The following is a 14,869-nucleotide window of genomic DNA, read 5'->3' on the forward strand; positions in this document are numbered from 1 at the left end:
GCACAGAAAGCGATAGGCAGTTGGGCGATAGTCGGGGATGGTTATCGTGAAAAAAAAACAAATGTATGTATGTATGTAAGTTTTGTAGTTACAAAAATTGCTGCCAAGTAAATCCAATAGCTTGCTGTTTTCAGATAACTATTACTTTATTTAACTGAAATTTAAAAAGCGTTCTTAATTCGTTTTATTGCGCTGCGCAACTGCACATTACATTGTAGTTATCGATAACCATAACAATCGATACATCTATTGTTTATTCTGGGCGCAATTCAAGTTCAATTTTTGTATGTACATTTAATTATGGAGTCGCGCCAATTGCACTCCGCCGTGTTTGGCGTATGCGGCTTCGAGGATGAGACGCTGGTGGAGATCTCCGGCCCGGGAAACAGCGGAAAGAGCCTGGTGCTCCAGCAACTGATGGCCCACTGTTTGGCGCCCTATGAATTCGGTGGCCGCCAGTGGAGCGTCCTCTTGATCAACCTGAGCCACAAGATTACCCGGGAATCCCTCACGAAGTGCATAAACACGGAACTGCAGGCGTTTTCTGAGGGAGTGGAGGGAGGGGAATCCCCGCCGGAGGAAGAGCTGGTCGAGATTGCGGGAGAATGCGTCGGTCGCGTTCGATTCCTCAACTGTTTCTCCACCGAGGACGTTTCCACTGCCCTAATCGACGCCCGCTATGCGATCGTCAATGATCCCGGCGTGCAACTGGTTGCCCTCGACACACTCGGCGAATTCTATTGGCTGGACTTCCCCAAGAGAACCCAGAAATTGTCCATGTTCCGGCACTACCGCCAGTGGCAGACGCGTCTGGAGAGGCTCTGCAAGGAGGCCATCGTCTGCGGCATGTACACGGTGGACTCTGCTCACCTGGAAAACCGGTATGTTCATGGTGAACAACTGCCGGGGGTCAAAATAAACTACACAGTCAGGATGGAAAAGATTGGAGGGTGTCTCACCCTGAATGGATTGCCCCTCGCCTTTGGCAATGGTGGGGCTAAACTAGTCAACAAGTAAGAGGATACTACCAAAATGTATCACTATTTCTCATAAACAATCACTTACTAACGATCCCCACAAATGTTAGTAGCAATCAGATGATACATAGCTAGCCATTACAACAATTTACTTGAATTACATTCCAATATCATACTTTTTAAGATATCTCTCTGGTGGGACAATTAAAACTCAGATAAATCCGAAATCTAGAAGATTACCAGGGAAGAGATTGTATGTTGGATTTACAAGGTATTCAGAGACTTCAAACTATTTGTATCTATTTCCCAATGTCAATTTTTTAAATAAGTTCCTTAACTAAATAGTTAAAATAGCTGCTATTTTAACTAATGTGACTGCCTGGAAAAATAATCTGTAACTATCTAAGTTAGAGAAATGAGACAAATGTTTTATAATGTTGAAATACCTAAAAGTTATATAATATTTAAATTATTTGGATATCTTTTAAGTCAGATAGTTGTTATCGTGATTGCCCTTGATATTTTCTTTGTTATCCCTTCAAACTAAAATATCTCGGAACCACTAAAGTTCGACAAGAGACTTGCCCCACTCCAAGTTGTAAGAAAAGCTCGCTTTTATGACTTATTCCATTCAGTAATATATTTAATATTATATATCAGTAATATTATCTTAATTAAAAAAAATACAACAGTTCTTTAAAATTGTGTTGAAACCTTCACTATTTTCTTTTTTGTTTTTAAGAAGGCCAACCCTACCAGAATTATACTTAAAACTAATGATTTCTAAAAGCTATACATAAGTAAGGTGGTTTTGTTTAGCAGTTTTCTTTTCTTAGCTATTTAAGAAGCAATATGTTTTGCAATTTAAAAGGGCTTTTAAAGTTATTCTTCAATTTAGTTTGGTAGTGCTTAAAAGCCGGTAAAATAGTAAAAATTATTAAATAGAATCATTAATTTAAATGTAATTTCAATAAATAATTAATTGTTTAAATACGATTATTTCTTCATGGCTTAGTCACAAACATTAAGACATTTGAATTTCAACGCGTCTAGAGCGCCTGAACTCTAGATCTATTTACATGTGTGTTCCTCGAGTACCTTTGTACAAACCTCACATTTAACCTGGCAACACCAGTGAAATTTGCAATTGCAGCGTTCGTTAACTATAATATTTTTCGTATTATAGCCCCGCCCGCAGCACAGTATGGCACAGCTTTCCAATCCCGAGGAGTTTTTGTGACACACACGTCCGTGTGTACCTGGCCAGTGCAGCATGTGGCTGTTGCGACACCAGTCGGGGCTCTCGTCTAGGTAAATCAGATCGTGAGCGGTCGGTACCTTGAATTGCAAATCTTTTATCTGGAGTCGTCCGCGCTTGTTGATCTTCACTTTCGTGGCTCCCTCGTACTTCTCGCGCAGATAGTCGCCGATCTCCCGGATCGAGGACAGTTGCTGCCAGCAGGTGATTAGGCTGCAGGATCCCGAGACGCCGTGGCACTTGCAGGTGATGCGGGCCTTCTTGATGACCGCCCGACGTCCGGCCTCGTTGTTGTGCAAGTTCATCAGGCTCCTTGCCTTGGCGGTTGCCGAGCTGCGGGGCAGGATGCCGTCCTTGTAGTTGTCCTTAATGCCATTCCGCGGAAAGGCAGGCGCATCCGCAGCGGCCCGTTGATTTTTTCGCTTCTTCTTGCGAGGCTGCTCCGCCTTGAACTTGGTGTTCACTATCTCCTGCTTGATCTTCTCCTGCAACTTGATCATTTCCTCCTCGCCTATCTTGGAAGTTAGTATCTCCTTTGTAATGCGCTGCTCCAGTTCCAACAAGTGCTGGTCGAAATTCTCATTGAGTAGGTGACTGCTTTCAGCCTCAGTGCTTTTCCTAACGTTTCTTACCACTAATGTTGTGTCATTCTTGGCGTCAACATTTCTATTTCTCTTGATACCTATATTAAAAGCATTTGTGTCATCAGAATGCATTCGATTCTTTCCAATCTCATCGCGTTTTCTCTTGACCCCGCGGGTCTCTCGATTGGTCTCCTTCTCCCGCGAGTCGATGAAGTCTGTGGCGAACTTGTAGGCGAACTCTAGGTTGTCGCCACATCCGCCCCACTTCCAGTCGTCGTGGAGCTGCTTGGGCCGAGTGCCTCGGGAGCAGCTGCAGGAAGCCAGCTGCCCATCCCGGCAGGCTCGAGCTATAAAGCTGGTCACCGTTGCCGCCGCCAGGGCGTGGATGAAGGCCATTTCGGGAGCGGCCAGGCTGGTCATTGGACCAAATACGGTTTCATCGTTCGTTGTGCTGCAGTTCCAGCGGCGATTCTTGAACTGAAATTGACATTCTTGAATGGCTGCTCGGGCACCGCGACTGATGGCCGGCATAACACTGGTGTGCTTCACACACTGCTTCTTTTGGCTGTTGCTCAGGCCTATAGCGCTGTAGCAGTTATTGGGATTAAGATCGATTGTCTCCGAGTATGCATCGGCAGCTGGGGCCGTGTCATTGTGATCGTTCGCGGAGGCAGCTCCGTGCTCCTCCATGTTCTTGATAAGGAAATCCCTTTCGCTGGCGACATCCGCAGATGCCATCACCACGTCGTGCTTAAAGTAATCCGTAACGGATGTGTTTTCCATAGATACCTTAATATAGTCTGGCATTATTTTTCTACTGCTCGGCTGTGAGCGGGCAACGCGCGAGAGCAACTCGCCGCCGTCCAGTCCCTCAGAAGATACCTTAAAAGAGTCTGGGATCTCAATGGATACGGCAAATCTCTTGGTATTGTTAATGGTCTGTATGATGGGCTCGAACCGGGGCTGCATGTACTGCGACTGACCCCGGAACCACTCGTCCCGTTCCCGCTGCCGCTGCTGCTCCTCTCGACGCCGTTGACGTATGCACTTCGGGGACTCGGGATTCCGCAGGCAGGGTGGACGTTTTGTTGTGCGTAGAGGTGGTCCCGATTTCGGGACGTTTATCGCCGGCGGGATTGGCTCCAGAGAGGCCTCCGGCATCGTTGTGGCCAGCGATTCATTGAGCAGAATCACCTGCGGTTCGCTGGGAGTCTTCTGGCCTCGATTGCTGGCGGCAACGCCATTGGAGGCAGTATCTGTTGGCTTGAGAAAGGATTGATTAGTCGCCAACTCCTCGTTCTGATAGTAGCCACCAATCGGCTGCTCTCCGGGGCTGTATGCTCCGTCCGGAACCTTGGGTGTTGGCGGGGCTATGGGCGCGGAGTACTGATGGATCGGCCTCTGCGGGCGCTTCACGCTCGTGGGCACAGCTCCGGCCGACGACTTGGCCTTGTCCTTCTGCAGACTGGGAAACTTGACGAACTTCGACTCGAAGTTTGAGTTCGTCTTGGTCATGTTATGTAGAAACAGTATGTGCTTCTTCAGGTCGTCAATGTTGGAGGTGGGATCCCCCTCTATCTGCGCCATTGGCGATGGCACAACGGTCGTTGTGGCTTTGCCGCTCGTTTGGAGCGAGGAGGAGGGCACTGGTGTGGTGACCGCCCAGCGGGGATCGGGCGAAATATTCTTCAGGGCCATGGGCACTATAAACTTTCGGTCCTCGTCGGTCAAGCTGGCGGGCAGGCCGTTCTCATCGGTGTCCTCGTCGAGCAGGATGATCTGCTTCTGGTCCATCTCCTCCTGTATGGGATGGATGGGGCGCGAGGTGATGTTGTTCGGCGAGTCGAATACCAGCCTCTTGGTGAGATCGGCCTTAACGAAGCCAGTCTCCGAGTCCCGCAGGTCCACGGGCTTGATGAACGTGCCCAGCTTGCGGAGGCCCTCCTGGTGCATGTTGGCCTGCTCGTCCTTGGTCATGTTCAGGGGTATGCTCGAGTTGGCCAGCGTCTCCTCCTGGCTGCCGAACTCGATGAAGGGGGACTTCAGGCCGAGGTATATCCAGGTCGGCACTCCTTGCAGTCCAACTGTGGCATATGCCCGTCGCGGGGCTGTGTGCAACACACACAGGGCACGCAGGAGCCACAATAGAAAGTGCCTTTTCCTGAAGCAGGCCATCTTATTATCTGCTATTATTATTGATGTTGGTATCCCTTCCCTTCAGCTGATGGGACGTGGGACTCGGGATGTGGGATGTGGTATGTGGGATGCGATGTGGATGCGAGGAATGAAAAATGTTTTTCGATAACACTAAAAAATCGATTGGTTGGCTCAATTTCCTTTCAAGTCCACGAATCTGGCGTAAATATTGTGATTAGCTGCTCGCTATAGGCTGCCAGTTCATGCGCTCGCTGAGAATTTGTAAAATAACAAAATGAGAACTGGATTTGTGCATAGTATGTATGTATACAATCAACCACATCCACAACCGCATCATGCACGAACGAAACTCGCGACGAAGTAATCCACCCTCAACGACAAATTGTAAACAACTGACTGAACTGAACCAACTGAAACTGAATCTGAAGAACTCGTTCGGCATTTAAGTCTTTCGTGGTAACAAACGCAACGCAGTCGAAAATGTTGCGCTCACCATCGCCAGCAACCACCGGACCCACCACCACTCGTGCACCACTCGTACGCCACCTTGTCCACCACATTTTCACTCCGTTCCCGTGCCGCACGAGTCGAGGATGTTGTGCAACATGTTGCAGACGACCCGTGACTTTGGTCATTACTGGTTACTGGAGTCACGACCTCCGCTTGATACACTTTTCCGTACATCCCACCTAAAGTCCGGGACTTCACTAACTAAAATATATAATAACATATGAACACAAAATTGAACTTTGAGAAATTTCTACGAACCATTTCTAGTTTTCCGAGATATGCTCCTGAGTTAAAGTCACATACCACCTTTTATCCAATACCTAAAGGTTCCGCGGCTTAGCCAAGAATACAAGAACCCGATGATTGCAGACATTTTGAATTATATGGCCCACATAATTCGGACTTATCTTAAATATTTTCGCTGAAACACACTCTCAATACAAGGAAACGTACAGAGGTATTCCTTTTACCTTAGCTACACAGTAAACGACTACATTTAACCTTATCTAAGTACCAAAATTGGTACACCCAAAAAAAAAACACAAGAATTTATACCAGTAGTATCAAAAGTATACCAGAGGCAGTATTGAAATTAAAGTATAGATTAAAGACTAAATAATATAAAGTCTATATTTAACAATGTCATTTCTGTATATTGAAGAGTTCAGAATTTTTAATATTTTCAAACCCAATAATTTCAATTTCATTCCACAGAAAGTATTAATATAATACCCATACAATCAACGCCAAAACGATTCACAATAGTGTAGAGTTAATGTAACAATAGTTGCTTTTCTGTGACCATTTTTTTCGGTGTACTAGAACCTTTGGTACTTTCCTTGCTAAACGCTCTACATACTGGATATAACGTGAAAAATTACCCTTTTTCATAGGTGTCACGAAAATCTTTTCCCACTTTTGTTATATCATGTTGCTTAATTTGTTTACCTAGATACATAAGTATGCAAATGGCACATGGTAAATGGTGGCTAGGCACCACCCCAATTAAAGTGGGCCAACCAAGTACAGTATCAAAAACGCAAATTCATTTATTTGGCTATTTGGGCACTCACAGCCTGTTATGTACATAAAAAGAATTTTCGAAGACACTCTCTATTCGAAATACTGATAACAATTATTTACAGGGCTCCCACTTGCGACTTACGGACTAGGTTAAATAAATAAAATTTAAATCACGGGCAAGGGCAACCTAATGCTGCATCTTGTTGGTTCTGGCCAGGGTGAGAGAACTGCCGATGCGACGGCGATCGTAGAAGGGCTCCGGCTGCTCCAGGGCTCCAATGGCGGTAACTGCAGCGAAGCTGGAGCCGGCTGGCTCCTCGTACAGGACGTGGCCCACCTCCTGCAGATAGGTGGTGACGCTGCCGTCCACCTCGTGCTCATAGCTCACGCGCATGGGAGCCAGCTGGTGGTGCAGGCGGCCATTGTTCACCGCAGCGGTGAGGGTTTCTCCACGCAGCAAGTACTTCATAATCACCTGGAAGGTTGGAACTTACGTCATACAACTACCTTTAACGGGGGCTGAGGCCAAGTACTCACGGCTGCCACACTGGTGGTGATGCGAGTGCCACCTGCTGCTCCGACCAGCAATCGCACATTGCCCTCCTTGTCCACAATGATGCACGGACTCATCGAGGACATGGGTCGCTTGCCGGGATAAATGTAGTTGGCCGGCGAGGCGGGCACGCCGAAGCCGTTGATCACGCCCGGAGTGGAGAAGTCGTCCATCTCGTCGTTCAGGATGATGCCCGTCTGGGTGGAGGCCACTTTGGCGCCAAAACTGCGAAAAGCAACAAGGTCAATACCATATACCATAAACATAGCATGTTTTTAAACAAATAACCAAAAAAAACTAATTGTGCACCGCGAATTCTTGGGATTCTCATCTCCTGACTCACCACCAGCATAAATAGTGGTTTAAAACCACTATTTTTACCACTTTCTGTACTCAAATACAAAGATGTGTCACGACCACAAAGCCTTGTAAAATATCTAATACAAAACTGCTTAGTCTCTTAGCCAACTGAAACGTTTTCAACGCAATTGAGTTCCCTAGGTAAAGAAAAATACTTGCTACTTCGTTAAAAATCAACAACTTCGTTGTAAGAAACACAGAGACAACACTTGATTTCTCCAGCAAGGTGAAAATCAAGAATTTCCCCTGTTTTTCAAATGTTCAATCGAACCTTAAATTCAAAAGCATGGTGAAAAATGGAGAATGTTAATATATGTATGTGCGCCGCTCACTTGCACTGTTTTGTTTTTGTGAGAGCACTCTCACCACTGTTGCCGTTGCCTCGCACATGTTGGGTATGGTGAAAACTGTCACTTTGCTTCCAACATGGCTCTCAGCAGAGGTTGCGCACAGGTTCGTGCAGACCAGATGAAGTCTCTACACCGCGAAAAACTGGTTCGAAGTTATGAACTTTTGGAATTTACGGTAACTTTTTTATGACGAATCCACCAACGCTAGTGATTTCTTAATAAAGAGACACTTCTTATAAAAGAATTCAACCCTTTCCATATATTTTTTAAAAATTGAGAACCTGTGGCCTAGTAGTAACATTATTTATTTTAAAACTGTGTAATTATTTTTAAGTGTTTGGTATCTACGGCTTTGTTATGAAAATATTTATTAATTTATTGATAAACGATGAATAAATAGTTCAAAATGTAATGGTATTCCGTTTAGAAATCAATTTAAAGGTATTTTTTTGTCTGTTTTAATAAATGTTTGGCAAAGTTGTCATGTCAAAAAAGTTAAGAACCTACCCGCACAGAAAAAAGGACACGACCAGCTATAAATTTCAAAATAGCTATGACTTGTATCTTTATACTTTTGCAGAGGGTTTCCGACCCCATAAAGTGTATGTATTCTTGACCAGCATCACTATACGAGTGGATCTAGCCCTGTCCGTCTATCCGTCCGTCTGTCCGTATCTGGTCTTTCAATTTTAAAGCTATTGCGATAAAACCCTTTCCAAAAAAGTCTTACTTCTATTGCAGGTGGTATATAAGTCGGAATGGTCCGGATCGTACGTCTTTCTCCTCCAATTGAAACAAAAAATGTAAAATGTCAAAAATATTATCTTTTGTGTTTTATGACATATTACTTCTACCATCATCACTTTTTAATATTACATAGTTTTCAATAAAATTAAAAAAATCGAACGACAATATCATATAGCTGCTATAGGAACGGTCGGATAGGTATTGGGAAAATAATAGGAAAATAATTACAGCTTCGTTATTCTATTCTACTCCGGTATATAACATTTTTTTAATATTATAATAAATTCAAGTAAATAAAAATCCGACTACTATATCATATGGCTGCCATAGAAAGGATCGGAAAATTAATGTCAAAATAATACAAAGACCGTTATGTTTCGTTTTCGGTAAACATTTTTGGTGGTAAATTGAAATGGAATATTATCCTAACATTTCTGTAATCATTTTTTTAGTTTTCTAAAAATCAGTAAGCTCTGTATAGAATATACAATGCTCCCATGGGAACGACCTGCAAGGGTATAGAAACTTCGGCTACCGAAGATAGCTTCTTTATCGTCTTCTATAAATTAAATATGAGCTTATAAACATAATTTCTACCTGCCAATATATGTCTACTAACACCAGATAAAGCGAATAAATTAAATTAAAAATATTCAAATTCCTCCACTTACTAGTTATTGATGGTGCTGGTGATGGACACGGCATCTCCATTGGTGGCCAGGACATTCATGTGGGCAGTGCCGTGGTCCTCCTCCACGGTGAAGTTGGCGCCATAGTACAGATAGTCCTGAGATGTGCTGTTGTCGTGGATCAGCTTCCTAATGTTCTCCAGGAACTCCGGCTGGAGCATCTGCTCCAAGGTGGCATTTATGGAGACATGGTTGTCGGGATCGCCATACAGATCGCCCAGATTGGTTCGCTGGCCGTAGGCGTGCTTGAAGGCCTCCACGGCCCTCTGCCAGTAGATCTGCTCGTTGTCACTGTTCATTTCAGCCATCAGGTTCAGGATGAAGGCCAGGACCGGTCCGCTGCTGGGCATGGGCGTGGAGTACATCGTGTAGCTGCCACTCACATTGGCCGCCACGTGGCCGTCGCTGTCCCAGCGGACCTTGAAGTCACGCAGGTCCTGCTCCGTGATGATCCCGCCCATCTTGCGGATGTCCTCGACGAACTTGCGACCGGTCTCGCCGCCATCGTAGATCTCCTTGGCTCCGTTCTCGGCGACCCTCTCCAGGGTGTCCGCCAGGGCGGGACGCTTCATAAAGTCACCCTCCACGTACGGTTCTTGTTTCTCGTTCAGGAACACGGCGGACAGCCCGGGGTCCGCCTGGATGTTCTCAAGCTTTTGCTGGATGGCAGAGGCCAGATAGCGAGAAACAACGTGACCCTCGCGGGCCAGCTTGATGGACGGCTCAAAGAGACGTTTCCAGGGGAGGATGCCATAGCGTCGATGCATCTCCCAGTAGCCCAGGATCTCGCCGGGCACCGCTCCCGCCGTGGCGCCAGTAATCTCTGTCTGGTTCACGAACATGTCCTTGTGGGCAGCCGCCGGAGCCGATTCCCTCGCAATCAGGGTCTCCACCTTGCGACTGCTTCTCGTGTAAATGGTGGCCACAAAGCCCCCGCCAATGCCCATGGAGTGGGGCAGCAGAAGACCCTCGCAAAGGAGCGTGGCAATGGCGGCGTCCACGGCGGAACCGCCGTCGGTCAGCACGTCACCTCCGACCGCCGCACATCCGATGCCGTTGGACACGACAGCGCCGCTTATGTACCGCGAGTCCCGGTTCCGCAGACCGAAGACCAGGCCAAGGGTCAAGGCCGTCACCAGGAGAGCCGCCAGCAGCAGCCACAGCAAGAGCTTCTTACTCACCGCGAATCTGAAATTAAGAAATATCATCAGCCATCGATTTGCGATCGTCATCAGACCCTCGAGACTGAAGAGCTCGAGGACCTGGTCGAGTGGAGCGGTGGCGGCGCAGCCGATTAGCTTTGATTTCAACGCCGCTATCGGAACCGCCAAGTCATTCGATTGCCGTCCGCTCCGAAATAGGCAATACCCTGCTATATTTGTTTACCTTATCGAATTAAATATCTGTTTTGAAATATAACACATTAGAACATTTGTTATTTAGCCAAAAGCACAAAAAAAAAAAATAAAAGGTTCTAAGCTTACTACAGAATTAAGCAGAAAAGACACGGGGATTTGCATAAATTCCCTAAATTAGTTCTTTAAGATTTTTCAATATATAGGTTATAACCATTACATAAGATTGTTATACACAGAAACTTTAAACATTGATTACTTAAGAGTTATTATCGTTTCGGTCCCTAAAGTAAACAAAGGTGGAGCTTATAGCTTGGATTAGATTAAAACTAAAAGGTCTGTACACCTTTTATCTCCTATCTTGATAGCAAGGACTGTAATCTATGACCATTAAGGCCCAGTTCAATTAAATTAGCCGAATCATTGCGTTCGATCTATCTTTAAACAAGGTGAATGAAAACAACTATCTTAAGATTCAACCAGTAGCCTCCCATTATAAAGCCCTATCTGTGGCGAATGAATGATTGCCCTGCTCTCTGGAGTGTCCCATGACAAAGGGAATTTTCAATGTCCGCAGCTGGTCATGACCACGTACCGGATGAGTCCGGACATACCTTCTGTCCGAGGAGAGGGTGTCCACGGGAGGCTTATCTGTACTGGAGTGCTCTTCGATAGCACCCGCCCCTGCCCGCACGCATGTCCATAAAAATGCCAACCAGAGATCGTAAAAGTCAAGCGCTATTAACAGGCAATTTTCTATAATTAACGTAGATTTCTCAGGGGGAAAGTCGCAAACACTTCGATTTAGTGCCTGTCACGGCCGAAAAAACGCGTCCTCGCCATTCGTGATCCCAAATTTTTAGGTCTGATACGGCCCGATACGATTGATTATCGCCTTCCGTCTGCAGATTAAGATCCTCGAGGGCCACTTTCCAAACTATTTTCGCTGAGTCATTCTAGTTATACTCGTAAGCCTAAGCGGCTCGATCTGCATATTATATGGTGGCCGACGATAAGGTTCGATTCATTCAGGTTTTCCTGACTGCCCTTACGATATGCTATGTAGTATAACCTATATATATAGTTTATGGGTTTCGGTAGCATTCTTATGCCTCCAATTGACCGGGTGCCGCCAACAGGTGCTATAATTGCTGATTGGTCCTGCGATAAGCGGTACGGTTGGGATTAAAGCCCCTATATCCGCCTTTATCAAGGCGGGCTTTTTGGATTGCCAAAGTCGAGAAACTGTATACTTTATGAGGATGGTCTTTGAACCAAAAAATTACTGAATATTATCAAAGAGTTGGCTGCACAAAGTAATAACGAGCGCGGGGCACTTGATTATGAAGCGATCTTTAAACAACTGATAAAAAGTGATCAAACTGTTTACGGACCTGAAGTGGGTGCTGTTATATGGCCGAGTACTTGAATGGGATCAGTACTGCAAGCTATAGAAAATGATATATATTTAAGACAACAGGATAAATAAGGTGAAAACTTTTAGGTTCCGCTAGTGGGGTATTTCAAAAGTGATCAAACTGTTTACGGACCAGATGATGGGGTTATTATGTGGCAGAGTACTTAAATGGGATCAGTTCTGCAAGCTATTGAAAGTGATATATGTGTGAGACAATAGGATACATACAGTGATCACTTTTTGGTTTCGTCAGTGAGATATTTTAAAAGTGATCACTTAAGACTCCTTCCGGTTGGCTTGCGATAAGAAACAATGTGATCTCCGCTGGTACGCGGAATAGAAACATCTTTTAATTACAGAGTCTATCGGTGGTACAACAGGTAAACAGTTCCAATCAAAAAACTAAAAACATATTTCTATTTATCAGTCTTTGCGGTATTTATGCCTCGTCATCGAAACCAAATTGTGTCTGCCGCGGAGCGTGAAGATAAGTCTGTGACGTTACCGGGAGGAACGAAAGTCATCCTTGGGCGATTGGCAGGTGTAAATAAGCGGCAACTGCGATAGGGTTTTGAGAAACGAAACGGTACGGAATATAAGGCCCGTGATGTACACGGTCATTCCCACCGATAATTGCGATGTGGTTTCCATGAATTATGCAAATAGAATTTGCTTGGGTTGAGGGGGGTTTCTCGAACAGAAACCAGTTCTCTCGCCTTTGCCATTAGCGTTCAACGAAATTAGCTGGCAAATCAATCCCCTAATTGTCGCATTTCAGTGGCAATATTCCTCTATGGGGGTCGAGGCCCCTAAATTCTTTGGCAAGTGTTATCCCAATCTTATCGCGTCGTATCCATAAAAAACAGAACCTGTCAATGATCCGAGCTGAATGAACACTTTACGAATTCCCGTGTTTTTTCTTAGACTGCCATAAACATAATTCCTGTTATACCCGCCATATCTCAGTAATGTACTATATCTTATAGGGCGTCGTAAAGCGGGGCAATCAAGCTCTAAACTCGCTAATTACCGACTTTCGACAAGTTTGATAAACTGCGAGCTAAAGAATGGACTGGTTCATAGCGCTATAAAAGAGCCATGTACTATGGATATGACGCATTTCGGGTCCTGAGATTAGATTTACAGTGGCTGTCACATAGTTAGCAGTCGGCCCAAAAATAGCAATCCATCCACACGCCAAATATGATATCTTACTGACCTATTAAGATCTCGCACACGTAATTGATCGGAAAGAACTTCTATAAATTAGTTGATGATATCGTGGGAAAGAGCTTTCAATTACACTTTTAATAGTCATATATTGATTTATATTTATCTTATCTGTCACGATCTGGGGGTTTCTCACCCAGTGTTAGAAATCTACTGACTTGCGAAAATTTAATAAGACACCTAAACTGCAGGAACTTCAGATAATAACTTAATGTTTCAGTTCGCTTTTTTCCAAGTGCTGTACGTCAAATGGTTAATGTGACAAACTAATGAGTTTGCTGGTCCGATATTTACACAAGTGGAAAAAAAATAATTTATCGCTTCTGTGACGGTGGACTGTAAGCAAAAACGTGTAACCTGTTTGAAATGGACGTACTGGCGGAACTAAAAATGCCTAAATCAAAAGCCGCCAGGGAAATAATTTCTCTATTTATCTAAGACTTTTTGTATGCACAGTTCAACAACCACGAGTTTTTGGGCCGCTTTTGTATATCGACGGCTTGCGACTAAATACAATATAATGTTTTAATATTTGCACAAGTGAAGTGTAACCTGACACAGTTGCTGATTTGATGACGGACTTTAATTGCAATTTCATGGTTCAGGTAGCATTTGACATAGATATTGGTTTGGTATTTAATAAATCATTTTCAATGGACCTTTATAACTCGAACTTCAAAGCATATGCAAACACATGCATATATAGTTTCTTTTGTGACTTAAACTTGAAAAGGTGTACTCTTATATTTGACTTCAAATATTTGATCAATATTTTAAAATAAATATTTTCTTATGGTATTTGAAGCGACAATATTCGTTCTGTTTGTGATCAGGTCATATTGGATAAAATAAATATTTGATTACAGTTTTTTGACTTTTTTGTGTTTGTGAATAGGTAGTAGTGGTTCGAGTTACAGAGGTCCGACTGTATATGCATTGTATCTCCCGTTGTTTTTGACCATTCTTACCTCATTTTACGTGGTTTGGTGGTTCCAATTTTATATATTTACAGTGATTTAATATTTAGGAGCGAAACCGTCCCAAGTGTGAAGCCTTGGCCACAAAACACAGAAACACAGAGAAACAAAATCTCAAAAGCACGGAAAAAAATACGAACAACAGGGGAAAGAAGTGCTCTGCGCTTTGGGCCTACGTCTATGGCAAGTCCAAAATTCCTCCGCTCGGTTCCAGCAGCTCCCGCCTGCGAGCACCTGTTGCGATCGACTGATGGCACTAATCCGCCCGAGTCGCCGCACATCGCCTCTCTTTCGATGCTAACTGTATGCCCTGCACACGTTCCCATCGAAAGAGCGAGCGAGACAGCGGCCAAGCGGGAGAGCACGAGCGAGAGCGAGCGATCGACGATCGGCGATCGGCGATCGGCTTGAGCTTGACCGCCAAAGCTCGGGCGACAGTCGAAGGCACCGCTCACAAGTCATGACGCAACGCAACGGAACGGTCGTGCGTGCACTGCCATTGAGAAGCGCTCCAATCACGCCTGGAATTGGCAAACGAGTATATCGGCGCACAGATATCGTTTCGGTTTCAAAAGCTCAATACCTAGACTACAAAAATGATTTATAAGTAGACCTCGAATATTGCATACGTTTTTCTGATAAATTCTTAGTCAGATTTAGGCTTAATATAAAGTTTTATGAA

At 44.6% G+C, this 14,869-nt stretch overlaps 3 protein-coding genes across 3 annotated transcripts; 1 reads left to right on the plus strand and 2 right to left on the minus strand.

Annotated features, from left to right (window-relative positions):
- The first annotated feature begins 214 nt into the window (after positions 1–214).
- Xrcc2 (X-ray repair cross complementing 2) lies at positions 215–1,968 on the plus strand. The gene has a single exon (XM_017075297.4). It carries the CDS (start codon positions 301–303, stop codon positions 1,015–1,017), a length of 717 nt encoding a protein of 238 aa, XP_016930786.1. The 5' UTR covers positions 215–300; the 3' UTR covers positions 1,018–1,968.
- Wnt5 (Wnt oncogene analog 5) lies at positions 1,901–4,994 on the minus strand. The gene has a single exon (XM_017075333.4). The coding sequence runs from the start codon at positions 4,992–4,994 to the stop codon at positions 2,049–2,051; it is 2,946 nt and encodes a 981-aa protein (XP_016930822.2). The 3' UTR covers positions 1,901–2,048.
- A 1,516-nt stretch (positions 4,995–6,510) lies between these two features.
- Positions 6,511–14,445, minus strand: Ggt-1 (gamma-glutamyl transpeptidase). Its single transcript, XM_017075283.4, has 4 exons — positions 14,179–14,445; positions 9,191–10,396; positions 7,047–7,287; positions 6,511–6,984 (listed from the first exon to the last, which is right to left on the minus strand). Exons 1-4 carry the CDS (start codon positions 14,181–14,183, stop codon positions 6,697–6,699), a joined length of 1,740 nt encoding a protein of 579 aa, XP_016930772.2. The 5' UTR covers positions 14,184–14,445; the 3' UTR covers positions 6,511–6,696.
- Positions 14,446–14,869: the final 424 nt, after the last annotated feature.

The sequence above is a fragment of the Drosophila suzukii genome, chromosome X (assembly GCF_043229965.1).
Source record: "Drosophila suzukii chromosome X, CBGP_Dsuzu_IsoJpt1.0, whole genome shotgun sequence".
NCBI classification, from domain to species: domain Eukaryota; kingdom Metazoa; phylum Arthropoda; class Insecta; order Diptera; family Drosophilidae; genus Drosophila; species Drosophila suzukii.

Excerpts from the sequence above, each read along its gene's own strand:
- Xrcc2 (XM_017075297.4), top strand. The coding sequence starts at position 301 with ATGGAGTCGCGCCAATTGCACTCCGCCGTGTTTGGCGTATGCGGCTTC.
- Ggt-1 (XM_017075283.4), bottom strand. Across the intron at positions 7,288-9,190 it reads ACCAGCACCATCAATAACTA|TTTTGGCGCCAAAGTGGCCT; the intron begins GTAAGTGGAGGA and ends TGCTTTTCGCAG. Across the intron at positions 6,985-7,046 it reads TCACCACCAGTGTGGCAGCC|GTGATTATGAAGTACTTGCT; the intron begins GTGAGTACTTGG and ends CCAACCTTCCAG.
- Wnt5 (XM_017075333.4), bottom strand. The coding sequence starts at position 4,994 with ATGGCCTGCTTCAGGAAAAGGCACTTTCTATTGTGGCTCCTGCGTGCC.